This window comes from Bos mutus, chromosome 6 (genome assembly GCF_027580195.1).
Source record: "Bos mutus isolate GX-2022 chromosome 6, NWIPB_WYAK_1.1, whole genome shotgun sequence".
NCBI classification, from domain to species: domain Eukaryota; kingdom Metazoa; phylum Chordata; class Mammalia; order Artiodactyla; family Bovidae; genus Bos; species Bos mutus.
Genome location: NC_091622.1, coordinates 14929145 through 14946701, shown reverse-complemented (window position 1 = coordinate 14946701; position 17557 = coordinate 14929145). Strand labels below are relative to the sequence as shown.

Sequence of the window (17557 nt, the reverse complement as noted above, 5' to 3'; positions counted from 1 at the left end):
AAAGTTTTTAAGTTCTTTTAAAGTTTCCGCCAGCCCCCACACAGGCTAGTTTCAGGTCAGCCACCTGCAATGAGAACAAGGTGCCTGATCTCCTCTCCGTTTTGCTACAAGGAGCTCCTACTTCTCACCATGTCGCCTCTGATTCTCTACTGCAAGGAGCACAGAGAGGGCAGATGAGGGAAGATCCTGACATGCTGTCTACTTCTGGTCCTCTCTGAACTCTGGACATGTTTAACACTGATGCTTTCCCTTGTCTGGTGCTTTCATGGAATATGTGCTATCTTATGGCCCATTCCATGGCCAACAGTCTTTTCTTCTGTAGTTCCCTGAGGTGAGGAAGTGAAAACTTCCAAACCACAACTAGTCTATAGCAAGTTTTCATATATCCTTTCCCCTGACAAAGTCTGGAGAGACAGGCCACCTCATGCAGTCCTATCTCTTCACTCTGATGTTAAAGCAGTAGTCAACTACAGTCTCTCATCCTTTAGATTTCTTGGGGATCAGATACCAGGCCACTGTGTCCACATGAGTTCCAGGATACACAGATAAAACTCTTCAAGTGGTTGCATTAAAACCTCTTTTCTAGGCTGGTATGAGGGGAAAGCACCCTTCACTCTGTCCTCTGTGAGGGACAGTGCGTGCAGTACACTGATGGAATCCTCCAAAACTGTGTGTCAGTCGTTCAGTCGTGTCCAACTCTTTGCAACCCCATGGACTGTAGCCTGCCAGGCTCCTCTGTCCATGGAATTCTCCAGGCAAGAATGCTGGAGTGGGTAGGCATTTCCTTCTCCAAAAGCCCTCTTCTAAAATGCCTCTCTCTCTCTGTTAGGCATTCCAATCTCTTTCGCAGGCTGTAGTGGGCTATCAGCTGAGGGTCACAAAAAGCTGACCCTCCTGACCATGTCAATCCCGATTGGGTGGGCCCACATCTTACTTTAGAGTATAGGCCAAGGGGCTTGGTTTGGGGGCCTTGCCAAAACTGAGACAGAAAGAATCCTTTTTTGTCTACCTGTTGCAGTAGAGTTTTATCTTTTCAGTAGCTTATTTGGCACTTTGCAGCCCACTGTGTGCCAAAGCCAGGACAGGGGCCAGGAATAGCACCAGTGAAAGCAGAGAGTGCTGGCAAGCACACGGAAGGGAGCAGGAGTTTCTAGCTGAGTAAAGGATGGCAGAGGAGGCAGTTTCCAGGGCCACCTAAACTAATGCTGTAAACGGACTTCTGCCAGACTTCCAGGTACTGAGGCTCCAACCATGTCCAAGGCGAGGGCCAGGCTAGCAAATAATAAAGACCACAAAGTGGCCATGGGCCATGCCAAAGTTACAGACCTCTAGGCGCACCAGATTACCTCTTTATAGGTGCTTACAGAGCTGACCAGACCACAGCACAGAACTAGATAAGTAACTTCTCCCACCCTACTGAGGACTGCCTTTTAAAGAAGGGAGAAGTGAGTTACTGGGGAAAGACTCCAAAAGGGATCTAGTTGATTGCAAGGAGACTGTTTTAAGCCAGAAATCTGAATTTAATTCGAAAGTTAACATGGGAAGTTTTCAAAAGTTTTCAAAAGTTTCCATAGCATCAGATCTCTCTACCTAACCACCTCTCTCAACCATTTCTCCTGTCCCATTCAAAAGCCATTGTTTGATAGGACATTGTGCTGAACTTGACCTTCTTTGAGGACTATGCAGTCTTTCCAGGTCACACCCAGGAAAGCAAAACCAAACCTTTTGTTCCAAGATTCCCCAAACTTCTGAGTACTTCAGCCTAAGATAGGAGAGCAAGAATTTCCTCAAAAGACCTTTTTTGTTTTCTTCTTCATAGCATTTTGTGGGAACTTTCCATTATAGCCTCCATCCTCCCCACAATATAGACTGTAGGTCAATTCTAGGCTCAAAGTTCCTCAGGCTGGACTCTTACTATAAATGGAAGATTTTTGAATAAGGAAAATTCTCAACCAAATCCGGCTTTCAGAGCTGCTGTTGGTCTACAGATTTAATAAATAGGGTTGGAGGCTCAAAGTGAGTAAAAATGCTGTCTTACGTTGAGTTCCCTCAAAGCAGAGTCTGAAATGGAGGTTCGTGAACACGTGGTTTACTGAGACAGGATTCTCATGAGGTAGGGAGTGTGAGAAGCAGGGTGGGGCAGGGGAAAAGCTTAGCTGGAGTTTAGCTTTGCCAGATTCCAGTAGGAAGCCATCCATGAGTTGTACTACACAGTGACCCAGCTTGAGGGAAGCAGGCTGGCCTGTTGCATTCCTGGATCAGACAATCAATGACCAGGGGGAGGGGTCGCATAACCTTTTAAGCAAGATGGGTGTATTTGGTCAAGGGCTATTCTCTGAAGAAAAACTGCAGCTACGAGCCAAAACAGCACTGTAAGGGGACCTTGGAGGGAAGGGCACTGTAGCTGTCTTTGTTAAAAACTGATTCTTCACACATGGTCCCAGTAGTATCAGCATTGCTGGGAACTTGTGAGAAATGAGAATTCTTAGGCCCTACACCAGACCTACTGAGTCAGAAATTCTAGAGATGGGGCCCAGGTGTTAAAAAAAAAACCTTCCAGGTGTTGCTGATACATGCTCTGATACAGGCTGGAAGAAGCACAAGCTGGAATCAAGATTGCCGGGAGAAATATGTAACCTCAGATATGCAGATGACACCACCCTTATGGCAGAAAGTGAAGAGGAACTAAAAAGCCTCTTGATCAAAGTGAAAGAACAGAGTGAAAAAGTTGGCTTAAAGCTCAACATTCAGAAAACAAAGATCATGGCATCTGGGCCCATCACTTCATGGGAAATAGATGGGGAAACAGTGGAAACAGTGTCAGACTTTATTTTTTGGGCTCCAAAATCACTGCAGATGGTGACTGCAGCCATGAAATTAAAAGACGCTTACTCCTTGGAAGGAAAGTTATGACCAACTAGATAGCATATTCAAAAGCAGAGACATTACTTTGCCAACAAAGGTTCGTCTAGTCAAGGCTATGGTTTTTCCAGTGGTCATGTATGGATGTGAGAGTTGGGCTGTGAAGAAAGCTGAGCACCAAAGAATTGATGCTTTTGAACTGTGGTGTTGGAGAAGACTCTTGAGAGTCCCTTGGACTGCAAGGAGATCCAACCAGTCCATTCTAAAGGAGATCAGCCCTGGGATTTCTTTGGAAGGAATGATGCTAAAGCTGAAACTCCAGTCCTTTGGCCACCTCATGCGAAGAGTTGACTCATTGGAAAAGACTCTGATGCTGGGAGGGATTGGGGGCAGGAGGAGAAGGAGACGACAGAGGATGAGATGGCTGGATGGCATCACTGACTCGATGGACGTGAGTCTGAGTGAACTCCGGGAGTTGGTGATGGACAGGGAGGCCTGGCGTGCTGCAATTCATGGGGTTGCAAAGAGTTGGACACAACTGAGTGACTGAACTGACTAACTGATACACGCTCAAACTTGAGAATCATGATCCTAAATGATACCGCTCTTCCAGGGAAGTATCGAATACCACAAAATAGCAATGATGTGTGGGAAATGAAAAGGGCATCAACTTAATTCTCCAAATATTATCCCTATAGAGTAGAGAGTAGAGTGAAGTCGCTCAGTCATGTCCAACTCTTTGCGACCCCATGGACTGTAGCCCACCAGGTTCCTCAGTCCATGGAATTTTCCAGGCAAGCGTACTGGAGTGGACTGCCATTTCCTCCTCCAGGGGATCTTCCCAACCCAGGGATTGAACCTGGTCTCCCGCACTGCAGGCAGACACTTTACCGTCTGAGCCATCAGGGAAGCATTATCCCTATAATAACTGACAAAAAAAATTTATTGTCAGCCCAGCATTCTGACCAAGTGACTCAGCCTTAAAAAAACAAGTGATACTAGTGCAGTGATTGCACGGCTATCAAATATGTTGAAAAAACAAGGCACTAGGATAGGATATCGATTTTTCAACATAAAATATACAGTGAAAGTGAAAGTGAAGTCGCTCAGTCGTGTCCGACTCTTTGCGACCCCATGGACTGTAACCCATCAGGCTCCTCTGTCCATGGGATTCTCCAGGCAACAATACTGGATTGGGGTGCCATTTCCTTCTCCAGGGTATCTTCCCGACCCAGGGATTGAACCCAGGTCTTCCACATTGCAGGCAGACGCTTTTACTGTCTGAGCCACCAGGGAAGATAAATATATAGTATTTATATATATTTATAAAATATACATTATATAGAGTATTTATATATATTTATAAAATGGGCCTCTAAACTTCACCTGTTATAAATGTGCAGCCCACAATTCAGGTTTCTGAATTACGTATTATTCATAAACTTTCATTAGCCTTCACCAATTTGATCCTCAGAGCAACAACTATTCATAGTTATTCTAAGAAAATACTTACGGGACAAAGCTGTTGCTCTATCCACCCAGAAAACTAGAGAATTATTAAAATTAGAAAATTCTCAAGTTTCAAATTGCAACATAAAATTCTACAATCACTTTCTACTCAACAAACATTCTCAATAAAGTACTCCATTTCTCAATATTAGTTATACTTCTATTAAGACAAGTTGAATGTTCCAAAATATAAATCCTTTTAAAAAGATCATAAAGAAGGTTGAGCACCATAAAGAAAGCTGAGCACTGAAGAATTGATGCTTTTGAACTGTGGTGCTGGAGAAGACTCTTGAGAGTCCCTTGGACAGCAAGGAAATCAAACCAGTCAATCCTACAGGAAACCAACCCTGAATATTCATTGGAAGGACTGATGAAACCGAAGCTCCAGTATTTTGGCCACCTGATGCAAAGAGCCAACCCACTGAAAAAGACCCTGATTCTGTGAAGGATTTAAGGCAGGAGGAAAAGAGGATGACAGAGGATTAGATGGTTGGATGGCATCACCGACTCAATGGACATGAGTTTGAACAAGTTCTGGGAGACGGTAAAGGACAGGGAAGCCTGGCGTGCTGCAGTCCACGGGGTCACAAAGAGTTGGACACAACTGAGTGACTGAACAACAACAAATAAGATCAAGATCTGAGAAAATAGGAGAAATCGGCTCTCTGAACTGAAAACAAACTCTATATCATATCACATTAGTATAAATCATATGATGCCGAAAGTGTTTATTCTTACCTAGATCTCCAATACCATTTATCTTCTTATCAATTCAGGGGAGAAATCAAGGTATGATTACATTATTTCTCATTCACAAAAAATGATCTCAAGAAGTTTATTATTTAACCTAAACTTTCAAAATGTAGTTTAGAAAGACAGGATTCCCACCTAAGAGTCTTTACAAAACCTAGGCTAAAATTTGAGGCATAACAGATTTCTGAGAATATTATTTCGAAAGGTTCCAAGTCTTTTCTAAGGAGATTCCTCTTTAAAGTCAGACTCTTTAAACTAAAGTGTCAATAGTAATTTCACATTGTTTTGAGGAACAAAATCCATTTTTATTTATAAATATTACTGGGAAATGTATTAAAAAGGAGATGTTTTATGGGGAATATAAGTTCAATTGAAATGTTTTAAGCATTAATGATTCACAAGTACTGTTATATTTCTTATTCATATCAAATATAAAAAATTCAATAAGGTATATTTATGATGGTGCATTTGTATATTATAATGAGCTAGTGAACTTAATGTTTAAAAGTTTCTATTTGTCAATATTAACCATACAACTAAATGACTTTTGTTTTATCTAAAATTCTGCCACAGAAATTTTTCAATGCATACCTTAATGTTTTGTCTCCCCTTTATTGTTGAACATATGAAAACACTAATACATCATTGTGAACAAACCTCTTTGATTGGACCTTTATAGTAATGCACTTTCTTAATTGTTTAATTGAAGGATTCTCATTAACGTTGAAGTCTATGATGCCCATGTTAGTACTTTCAGTCAAAGGAAACCAATCTATTGGTTTTAATTTACTGTGGAATTTTTTTTCTTTCTTAGAGCTCAGCTTCTAAATTATAAGGAGGCTCTGAACTTGACCAAGTATCTCAAGGAAGAAAAGGAATATTTACCATGGCATAGAGTCATTTCAGCTGTAACCTATATTATTAGCATGTTTGAAGATGATAAAGAGCTATACCCTGTGATTGAGGTAATGCTAATGCTATATTTCATGAAAGTAGATGTTTAGTCCCATTGGTCAGAGAAGGCAATGGCAACCCAGTACTGGCAACTCCAGTACTCTTGCCTCTAGAATCCCACGGATGGAGGAGCCTGGTAGGCTATAGTCCATGGGGTCGCTAAGAGTCAGACACGACTGACGCAACTTAGCAGCAGTCCCATTGGTAGAACAGGAAGATTTCTGAGAGAAGGAGCTCCTGGGAAACACAAAAGCATATCTTGACTACCAAGTAAAATCAAAGGAAATTATAATGACTTGACTAATCAAATCAAAGAGATGCTATTTTCTTTCAGCTTGAAGTGTATCAGTATTTCTGGTTCAGTATACCACTTAAAGGTGTATTTTAGTGTTAGAAGAAATATAATAGTTAATATTTTATTTAAAACAACATTTTAAACCATAGATACAAACTAGATCCTATTTTTAATGGATTTATCTATGTTAAAATGAATTTATTCTTATCAAAATACAACATCATTTTCCTTATTATTACTGCTGTTATTTCCACATTGAGATTTTATTATGACAGTCATTCAGACTACTTTTCTTGGCTTTGTGATTTCTGTAGCACTTTCTGATTACAAGAACACTTGTAATTTTAAACAAATTCTGGATTCCAATTTCTAGCTCTTCCATTTTCTTTATGAAAGAAATTAGACAAATGATTTCATATTTCTTTATTTTCTTTGTACAATAGGAAGTTAGTACTTGACTTCCCATGGTAATGGGATAGTAAGAATCATATAATATAAATATACTTTGTAGATCTTAAGGCAATATACAAATGTTAGTTACTATTTCATTAATACTTGAGCAATCTTTAGTATGGTAAGTCTATCAGGTGTTATTCTATTTATTAAAATGTCAGCTAAGAAGTGGAGGCTAAAAGGGGATGACCCAAAGTTCTATAAAACATTAGAGAGTGATTCAGAATGTTCTTATGTTCAGGACTGAAGTAAAATTGCTATGTGATAATAACTGGAATATATACCTTTCTGAACTGAAGTACAGGCCCAAAGTTCTCTGAACTAGTAGGGGAAAAGATTACCACTGGGAACTGTAGATAATAATAAATGGGAGACTGTTGCTAAATAGTAAATTATTACTCACTGCACATGGTGCTTTTATTTCAGAAATACTTCCGAGATCAAGTGAAGCCCATTGCAGATTCTCTGGGATGGAATGATGTTGGAGACCACCTCACAAAGTTATTTTTTTACCTTTTTAAAAATTAATATTTGTTTAATATTTGTGTGTGTTAAGATAAGTTGAAAAATGCTCAAAGCCCCAGCTCTGTGTGTTTGATTTCTTAGATTACTCCGTGCGTCTGTATTAGGACTGGCGTGCAAGATGGGAGACAGCGATGCCTTGAACAATGCTTCCCAGTTATTTCAGGAGTGGCTAACTGGGACTGTAAGGTGACTGTTCCCAGGTTTTCATATATAGAAGACTTTAAACTGAGAAATGAGGAATTAAAATCTCTGAAACACTGTTTCTTCTTCTAGTCTTCCTGTAAATCTCAGGCTTCTGGTATATCGGTATGGTATGCAGAACTCTGGCAATGAGACTTCATGGAATTACACTCTCGAGCAATACCAGAAAACTTCATTAGCTCAAGAAAAAGAAAAGCTACTGTATGGATTAGCATCAGTGAAGAATGTTACTCTTTTGTCAAGGTAAGCTGGAACTTTTTAAAAAATTACATGAATGGTACTCGATAGTTTACATGTCACGGTCTCTTTAAAATGCTAATTAATGGAAGATACATTTCTAAGAAAGTCTATTAAAAAATTATTTTCCTGGCAAGAAACATAATATCCATGTAAGAGTGGCTTAAAAAATAAAGACTCATTATCTCATATAAAAAATTCTAGAGGTAGAATTCCAGTCATGTACAGTGATTCAACATTTTATCCAAGACCTAGGCTCTTTCTCTTTCTTTTCTGCCATCTTCCACATGTTGGATGTTTTATGACTTCCAGAGCTCCATATATTTTGTCTTCACATAAATATGTTCAATGGAAGAAAGACAGGGGCAAAAGAGCTCCTCCTCACAAGACTCTGTCTTTTATGATAAGAGGTCAGTTATCTCCACTTCTCTCATTATCTAGCACTAGGTCACCCTTGATCATTCTGGGTGATTCTCTGGATTTACCACTTGATCACTTGCTGACTGCGATGAACTTGAGTTCCTTTGACTTGGGCCAACCATGGTACTCTGAGGATGGGGTAGCAATTTGCCTTCCCTAGAATCAAGGATACCTTGATCCAAACCCAAAACGAAACTGGTCTCTGTCAGCAGAGGACTGTCCACCACAACATGCATGAACACACAAAGAGTTATTTATATTATACTCAAAAGATACAAAGACCACTTGAAGCCCATCTATGAATGTTCTCCCGCTTCACACCTATGTCCCAAATCAACTAGTTTCTGCCTTATTCATATTTTGCTTATATAGATTCTGAGTTACTTGCTTCATTCATTTAACCAACACTTAAGATATCCCTTCTATGTATAGGTATGTAGATTGTGGGAATAAAAATGAAAAAGAATAATATCTATCCTTGAGAAACTTACAGGTTCATGGGAGAGGCAGAATATAAATAGTAAATTATAGTGCAATAATGAATTTGTAAGAGCTCCCAGAAACAGTTTGCTTTTACTTAGCAGGGCCAACAATATATTTTCACTATCTCACCTCAGGGCTATATGTGAAGTCTCCTTCTCTCTGGCCTAAGATAGTCTATCTACCCAGAACTTGATCATCTTGACATTCCACAAAACATCATATTGACTCATTACTTGGTTGTCATTGTGCTAATTGTTGTATATGATGAGAAAATTAGCAAGTACTTAGATGCCTTGTGTGCGTGTCCAGTTATGCCCAATTCTTTTCAACCCCATGGACTGTAGCGCACCAGGCTCCTCTGTCCACAGAATTTTCCAGGCAAGAATACTGGGGTGGGTTGCCACTTCCGACTCCAGGGGATTTTCCTGACCCAAGGATCAAACCACGTCTCTTGGATCTCCTGCACTGGCAGGCAGATTCTTTACCACCGTGCCACCTGGGAAGCTCCACTTAGATGCCTTACTAAGATTCTTTCGAACTAGAGGATAAAAGATAAATTGTACAAAATTCAGGAGTGCCCCACTCCAGTGCAGAAGTTTATTAGAGCATGCTCAGATATTCCCTCTGGGTATAGCTATGGAATAAAGTGAATAAAAATCTATTTGGTCACTTAATTTATCTTGTTTTATACTCTAATTATAGCCAACTAATCTAACCATACAGATTATATGGTTAATTGTAAAAAACATCAGAAAGTTGTTTTTTACAATCTTCAGTTCAATTGCTCAGTCATGTCTGACTCTTTGCGACCCCATGGACTGAAGCACACCAGGCCTCCCTGTCCATCACCAACTCCCAGAGTTTACTTAAACTCATGTCCATTGAGTCGGTGCCATCAGCCATGAGATGCCATCCAGCCATCTCATCCTCTGTCGTCCCCTTCTCCTCCCACCTCAGTCTTTCCCAGCATCAGGGTCTTTTCAAATGAGTCAGTTCTTCACATCAGGTGGCCAAAGTATTGGAGTTTCAGTTTCAACATCAGTCCTTCCAATGAATATCCAGGACTGATTTCCTTTAGGATGGACTGACTGGATCTCCTTGCAGTCCAAGGGACTCTCAAGAGTCTTCTCCAACACCACAGTTCAAAAGCATCAATTAAGACTTAACTGTGGTCCCATATAAAAGAAAAATATAAGGATCTCCCTGGTGGTGCAGGGGAGAAGCATCTGCCTGCCAATGTGGGAGATGTGGATTTGATCCCTGATCCAGGAAGACCTCACAAGCTGCAGAGCAGCTAAGCTCATGTACCACAGCTACTGAGCCTGTCCTCTAGCATCCTGGAGGCACAATTACTGACCCCACACCCCACAAGTACCGAAGCCCACATGCCCTAGAGCCCGTGCCCCACAACGAGAGAAGCCACCACAATGAGAAGCCCACGCACCACAAGTAGAGAGTAGCCCCTACTACTAGAGAAAAACCTGTGTAGCAACGAAGACTCAGCACAGCCAAAATTTTATAATTTATAAAATTATGAAAAAGAAAGAATATCAGTAATTTAATTTATTAGTTCCTTTTTTAGTTTCATGGAATAATAGGCAAATGGATGGAGTGCTTCTATTAAATAAATACAATTAATTTTTTAAATTAATAGTTAAAATTGTGGGTTTTAATTGTTGTAGTACTTCCAAAATAACTGAAATTTTCATACAGTTTACACTTCACTAGTCCTCAAAATTAAAAACAGTTAAGTATCTTAGAAAATATTAAATGGTGTTTTATTATTTTTCTTATTTAATTGTTTCAGTAGATGACTCAATAATTAAATTACTGGAATGAAAGCTAAGTTCTATTGGAATTTAGTTAAGGGTGAACACTGAAGGTTCATTTTGAATTGCTTTTCCATTTGACTTCTTTTAGGTATTTGGATTTACTCAAGGACTCAAACCTTATTAAAACGCAGGATGTGTTTACAGTCATTCAATACATCTCATACAACAGCTATGGGAAGACTATGGCCTGGAATTGGATACAACTCAACTGGGAATATCTAGTCAACAGGTGAGGTGATTAGATAATGATTTGTTGTTCTCTTTGTCTGATACCATCTGCAAGTTCTTTTTTCTCTTTTTTGTGCTTTCTCTGACATCTATACAATATCTGAAATGCCGTATTATCAGAAGTAAAGGATCATGGTATTTTCCCTCTAGGAAAGCAATATGCTAGTTTATTATAGTTTATAATTCCTTTCTTGGAAAGTAGTGTTTCCAACTGATCAATAGATTTCTGAAATCTTAAAACATGCCTAAATTGCATCTGAGTCATCAGGGAAGCCCCTGAAGGAATTTCCCTGTAGCTCATAAGACCCAGGTTTGATCCCTGGGTCGGGAAGGTCCTCTGGAGAAGGGAATGGCAACCCACTCCAGTGTTCTTGCCTGGAGAATCCCATGGACAGAGGAGCCTGGCGGGCTACAGTCCATTGACTCGCAAAGAGTTGGACATGACTGAGCAACTAAGCACACACATGTGATTTATTTCAAATAATGCATATTTCATTTTAAAAGTTAGTTCATTGTTATACCTCTTAAAAAATTAAGAAATAGAAAAAAACAGGTTTGTATTATCATAAAAGTCAAAAACAGTTGACCTTAAATCTATTAGACATGAAGTTTAATTTTTTCAGGACAAATAAGTTAATGACTATTTCCAATGCTAGTTCTAAACCCTCTCCCAAGGCTTTTAATATTTCTTCATAGTCTGATAATCTAATTCTCATGTGATATTATTTCAAGTAGCCTAAAACATAAAATCATATAATAACCATATGTCAGACACAAACAAAAAAGCCCAGTATTAATTATGGTTAATTTGAAAAAGTATAATTTCCCCATTAAAATTGGATAAGACAAATTAAACAGAAATGAGATAAGCTTCAGTCAAATATTTTCAAACTCTTAAACATTTTCCAGACTTCAAAATGAGTGGTTTTACTGCCTCTATTTCTAAATAATTTATAGTCATCTTAAAATAGTCTGCTTTTTTATAAAGCTTTTGCTTTATGATTTTTATGACAGCTGATGACCAACCACTAATGTCCTTTCCAGTTTCAGACTTAACCACAAAGTTCCAAAAACACTTCAGAAATTATTATTTGCTTTTATTTATTCCACTAAACAAATATTAAATCAGATATTATTTTTATATAATTATTTTTCAAAATATTTAAGATATAATTAAATCCTTTTTTTAGTTTTAAAATAATCAATATGATAAATATACAGCATATTTCCCCTTAAATGGTACATTCTATATGGTATTAGTTTCTTGGAATAAACATAGTTATATTAAATGTTGAAATATGACTGAGAATTAAAAATAACATCAAAGAAGCCTACTTAAAGACATAAAAAGATATCCACAATATAGGATAATGTAAAAAACAGCAGATTATAAAAACATATGTTTAATATCACTCCATTTCTGTAAATAAACAAACATCCATGGAAAAATGACTCAAGGGAAAACAGCTATGTGACAAAAGGGATTATTTTTAGGTGGTGTGATTATGGGTGATTTCTGTATCCTTATTTTTACTTCTCTGTATTTTTTGCAAAATAATATACACCCATTTTATGATAAGAAAATTGAAATTTTAAAAAAGGAAATCACATTAAGTTCCTGTAATGATATTTTACAGATTTGAAGAAAGTCTGTTATTACAGCTAACGGTTTTTCCAGTGATTTTCTATAATTTCTACAACATTTCTCTTCTGTTTTATTCTTTGTGACTAAAAATTAAAGAATATATTTAGAAACTAGTAATGAATAGATTGAATAAAAACTGCAACTACCCATATAAATTCTCAGTCATATTTCAACATGTAAATACATCTTAGTTTATTTAGCTAATCTCCATCTGTTGGATAATAAAATTGTTTGAAATTTTCCACTGTATAAATAATGTACTAATGAACATCTTTGAAACTGAACTTATTTGTTGTCTTTGAACGTCCTTGACAATTTCCTTAGGATACAAATAATAATAGAAACAATACTGCTGAGTTAAAGGATGGATTCATTTTTCGATTTTCTGATGAATATTGCAAAACTGTCTTCTAGAACAAACTTTACTATTAACTTGGCCTATTTTCCAACCCTTGCCAATACTCAGTGCTATCATTTAAAAATATTCTTATTAATTGAGTACATGAAAACTGGTATCTCATTTTAAATAATTCTTTCATTCAATAAATATTATGGAGCATATACTATGTGCTAGGCTCCGTGCTTGGCACTAAAGGTACAATAGTGTACAAGGAGAAAAAGATCTGGTTCTCTGTTTTCATGGAGTTTAGAGTCTAATGATGAAGAGCAATATTAAGTAAAGTGAAAGTGTTAGTCATTCAGTCGTGTTCGACTCTTTGTGACCCCATGGACTGCAGCCCACCAGGTTCCTCTGTCCATGGAATTCTCCAGGCAAGAATACTGAAGCAGGTAGCCATTCCCTTCTCCAAAGGATCTTCTCAACCCAGGGATCAAACCCAGGTCTCCTGCACTGCAGGCTGATCCTTTACCATCTAAGCCACCAGGGAAGCCCCTAATAGTAAGCAAAGAATCAAATAAATACATGTATAATTAAAACTGTAATAACTACAGATAGAAAAGTTTCTGGGTACACTGAAAGAGTGTAATGGGGAAACTGACCAAGTCAGGAGAAGTTGGAGGTTAAGGGCTTCCCTAAGGGAGTGATGACTGAGCTGAATTCTGAAAGATGGGCAGGAGTAAATTAGATGAACAGGAGGTGAGCGTTCCTGGCTGAAAAGAAGAAAGCTAAGGGCTAAGCTTTTGCGGATCACATTAAGATTTGGACTTTTGTTCTAACAGCAATGATAAGTCACTACTGAGTTTTAAGTAAAAAAGTAAAAATTATCAATTTTGTTTTCAAAAGAAAGCTCTAGTGGTAAAGCCTAAATGGGAAACATGAGGAAAGCAATTATAGAGCTACTGGAGTAATCCTAATAAAAGATGGTTGGTAGATTATACTGTGGATATAATGATAAAGATGAAAAGATAAGAACAACCTTTAGAATTAGAAGTTAGAAAGGTAGATTAGAAGTTAGAAAGCTTATTCAACTTATATGCAGAATACATCATGCAAAATGCTGGGCTGGATGAAGCACAGGCTGGAATCAAGATTGCCGGGAGAAATATTAATAACCTCAGATATGCAGATGACACTACCCTTATGGCAGAAAGCAAAGAGGAACTAAAAAGCGTCTCTTGATGAAAGTGAAAGAGGAGAGTGAAAATCCTGGCTTAAAGCTCAACATTCAGAAAACTAAGATCATGGCATCTGGTCCCATCACTTCATGGCAAACAGATGGGGAAACAATGGAAACAGTAAGAGACCTTATTTTCTTGAGTTCCAAAATCACTGCAGATGGTGTCTGCAGCCATGAAATTAAAAGATGCTTGCTCCTTAGAAGAAAAGCTATGACCAACCTAGACAGCATAATAAAAAGCAGAGACATTGTTTTGCCGACAAAGGTCTGTCTAGTCAAAGCTATGGTTTTTCCAGTGGTCATGTATGGATGTGAGAGTTGGACCATAAAGAAATCTGAGTGCTGAAGAATTGATGCTTTTGAACTGTGGCATTGGTGAAGACTCTTGAGAGTCCCTTGGATTTCAAGGCAATCAAACCAGTCAATCCTAAAGGAAATCAGTCCTGAATATTCATTGGAAGGACTGATGTTGAAGCTGAAACTCCAATACTTTGGCCACCTGATGTGAAGAACTGACTCATTGGAAAAGACCCTGATGCTGGGAAAGATTGAAGGCAGGAGGAAAAGGGATAACCGAGGATGAGATGGTTGGATGGCATCACCAACTCGATGGACATGAGTTTGAGCAAGCTCCGGGAGTTGGTGATGGACAGGGAAGCCTGGCATGCTGCAGTCCATGAGGTCGCAAAGAGTTGGACACAACTGATCCACTGAACTGACTGAGATTAATAATGGGAGGCAAGTGAGGTGACAAAAATAAAATGTCTAGATTTCTAGAAAAGATAAAGTTTTCAGAAGAACAGTGAGTTCAGGTATGTGTGTGTGTGTGTGTATGTGTATATATATACACATATATACACACATTACTGAACTATAAGGAAGCTTAGGGCTTAGGTGAAAATGTTATTGAAAATGGTATATCATGGAATTTAAACTATTTTAGGAAAAAAGTGAAAGCAAAGGAAAAGCTGATGATCCTGAAGAAAGTAGGGATAGAGATGCTCAATGGAACAGAAATCCAGATAAAGTCAAAGAATGAGGGTAAATTATGTCATGGAGCATACATAAATTAATGATTTTAGAGGTAGAGTACTTATGGATGATCACAAAGTGTGATGATGGAAATTGGTGGCTGGAGTTGAGTGGAGAAAATAGCATTGGAAATCAGGAGGTCAAGAAACTAAGGAGGTAAGCTGTTTTATCTTCATCTAAGTGGACCTTGAAGTCATAACCTGGAGTAGAAAAGACAACTAGGAGTCAGATGCCAAAGTGTGTCATAAATGAGATGAAGGGGAATAACCTGAAGAAGCAGAGGGTCTTAAAGAGTGAAGGAATAATGGTTTGTAATCCATAACAGGGAGCATGATCACACCAATTCCTTTTCTGACCTGGTGCTATGGAGGATACAGGAAAAGAAACATTCTCCAAATGAGTAGTGGTATTCCCTGTAAAGGGGTAGTTCCAAAGGGCTAGGTGAAGGGTTTGAGAGGTTGGGTGATGCTAGAAGGCCAAGTCAGGGGCAAGGAGGTACATATATGACAGGTGCAGTGTCATGCCTGAGTCTTACATTTTGGATAATGACTCATGATATTCAGTTCAGTTACTCAGTCGTGTTCGACTATTTGCAACGCCATGAATCACAGCACACCAGGCCTCCCTGTCCATCACTAACTCCTGGAGTTCACTCAGACTCAAGTCCATTGAGTCAGTGATGCCATCCAGCCTTCTCATCCTCTGTCGTCCCCTTCTCCTCCTGCCCCCAATCCCTCCCAGCATCAGAGTCTTTTCCAATGAGTCAACTCTTCGCATGAGGTGGCCAAAGTACTGGAGTTTCAGCTTTTAGCATCATTCCTTCCAAAGAAATCCCAGGGCTGATCTCCTTCAGAATGGACTGGTTGGATCTCCTTGCAGTCCAAGGGACTCTCAAGAGTCTTCTCCAACACCACAGTTCAAAAGCATAAGTAAAGGGAAATTGTTTGCCTTAGACTTCTAAGAAAATAAAGACAAAAGACATAATGGATTTAAATTCAGTGGTGTATGTGATAAGAGTGATCACTGGACCTAGGATACCAAAATTGTGGATAATCATTAGAACATTTCATCTATTTCCATTGGGTACATTTTCTCTTTACATTTCTTTTGCAAACTGATGATTCATTCCTTTGCTAATTTCATGTTGGCATATTTCTCCCTATTACCAATCTGAAAGGGCTTCCCTCGTGCCTCAGTTGGTAAAGAATCCACCTGCAATGAGGGAGATCTGGGTTTGATCCCTGGGTTGGGAAGAGCCCCTGGAGAAGGGAATGACTACCCACTCCAGTATTCTGGCCTGGAGAATTCCATGGACTGTATAGTCCATGGGGTCACAAAGAGTCAGACACGACTGAGTGACTTTCACCAATCTGAAAGGGCTCTTTAATATAGTCAAAATATTTGCTCTTTTAACAACAAAATAATAAATTTTTACTTTTAATTTTATGGCAGGCTTCCTTTCACATAAATTTTTTAATGTGTATGTGACAAACTATTAGTTTTTATCTTCATGATTTCTGCTTTTTATGTGATACTTTTTAAATGTAAAATTTCTACTCCTGTTTAATTCTTTATATGTTGATATATTGCCTTTATCCTTTCCCAACATTCCAAACATTCAAGGTTTATAGATAATTCTTGTGATTGTTTTTTTTACACTGTGATTAACTGGGATGAAATTTTACCTGTATCACTGTCATTTGCATTTTGGTTTGTAAGGATACTTGGGATTCTTACTTTTTAAGAGAGAAAAATGCAAAAGGTATAGGAATAGAATATAATCGCTAAAGTGCTATCTTTGCACTTAGCTTCAAATGTCTTTGCTTAGCGGGCTGATACAGATCATAATGCCAAATACGCAAGTAGCCAATAAAGCTTTATGGAAACAGAATAAATAGCCTATATTCAAATTTCTGTATCTGTAGGAAGACACATCGATTATTAGTTAAGATAAATGTGACAGAGCTATTCTGCTGTAACAGAAACACAGAAATACAGCAGCTTAAAAGACATAAGTAATTATTTCTCATTTGGATCGGTCTCCTGAAGTAAGCATTCCAAGGTGTTAGGGTGGTTGTGCTCCATGAAGCCTAAGGCCTTATTCTGTGTAGTTGAAATCTGGAAGAAGGGGAAGGAAAAAGAGAAGATCGAAGGCAAGCAATTTTCTTTTACTTCCCTGACAAGAAGATGGAAGTTGCACCTACCATTTCTGTTTATGTTCCATTGATGAGAACTGGATCACCTGTTTGCACCTAGCTAGGAGGAAGGCTGAGACAAGTAATCTGACTATGGTTCTCATGTGTGTAGGAAAAAGGAGAACAGATTTGGGGAATATAACAACCAGCCTACCATTTCTGGGAAAGTGGTGTGGATCTGTCTACAAAAAAAAAAAAAAGTGAAGAAGTTGCTGCGAATTTCTCCTGAATAGAATTATTTTAAATTAAATAAGTTTACTTACTGTTTTATACTTACTGTACTTTGAAAATTACTTTAAAAAAACTCTCAAAATAAAAAGGACATGTCTGCATCTAGAGGAAAGATTTAAAGTTCT

At 38.3% G+C, this 17557-nt stretch overlaps 1 protein-coding gene and 1 long non-coding RNA gene across 9 annotated transcripts in view; one reads left to right on the top strand and one right to left on the bottom strand.

Annotated features, from left to right (window-relative positions):
* LOC138988210 (uncharacterized) overlaps positions 1-17557 on the bottom strand; it is a 141868-nt gene that overhangs the window by 75266 nt on the left and 49045 nt on the right. The gene's annotated exons all lie outside the window — the stretch shown is intronic.
* Positions 1-17557, top strand: part of ENPEP (glutamyl aminopeptidase) — an 80134-nt gene that overhangs the window by 60616 nt on the left and 1961 nt on the right. The window contains exons 14-18 of the mRNA XM_005896222.3: positions 5939-6089; positions 7253-7326; positions 7433-7537; positions 7625-7795; positions 10613-10753. Of these exons, the coding sequence (XP_005896284.1) occupies positions 5939-6089; positions 7253-7326; positions 7433-7537; positions 7625-7795; positions 10613-10753 (642 nt within the window). The remainder of the gene's footprint in view (positions 1-5938; positions 6090-7252; positions 7327-7432; positions 7538-7624; positions 7796-10612; positions 10754-17557) is intronic.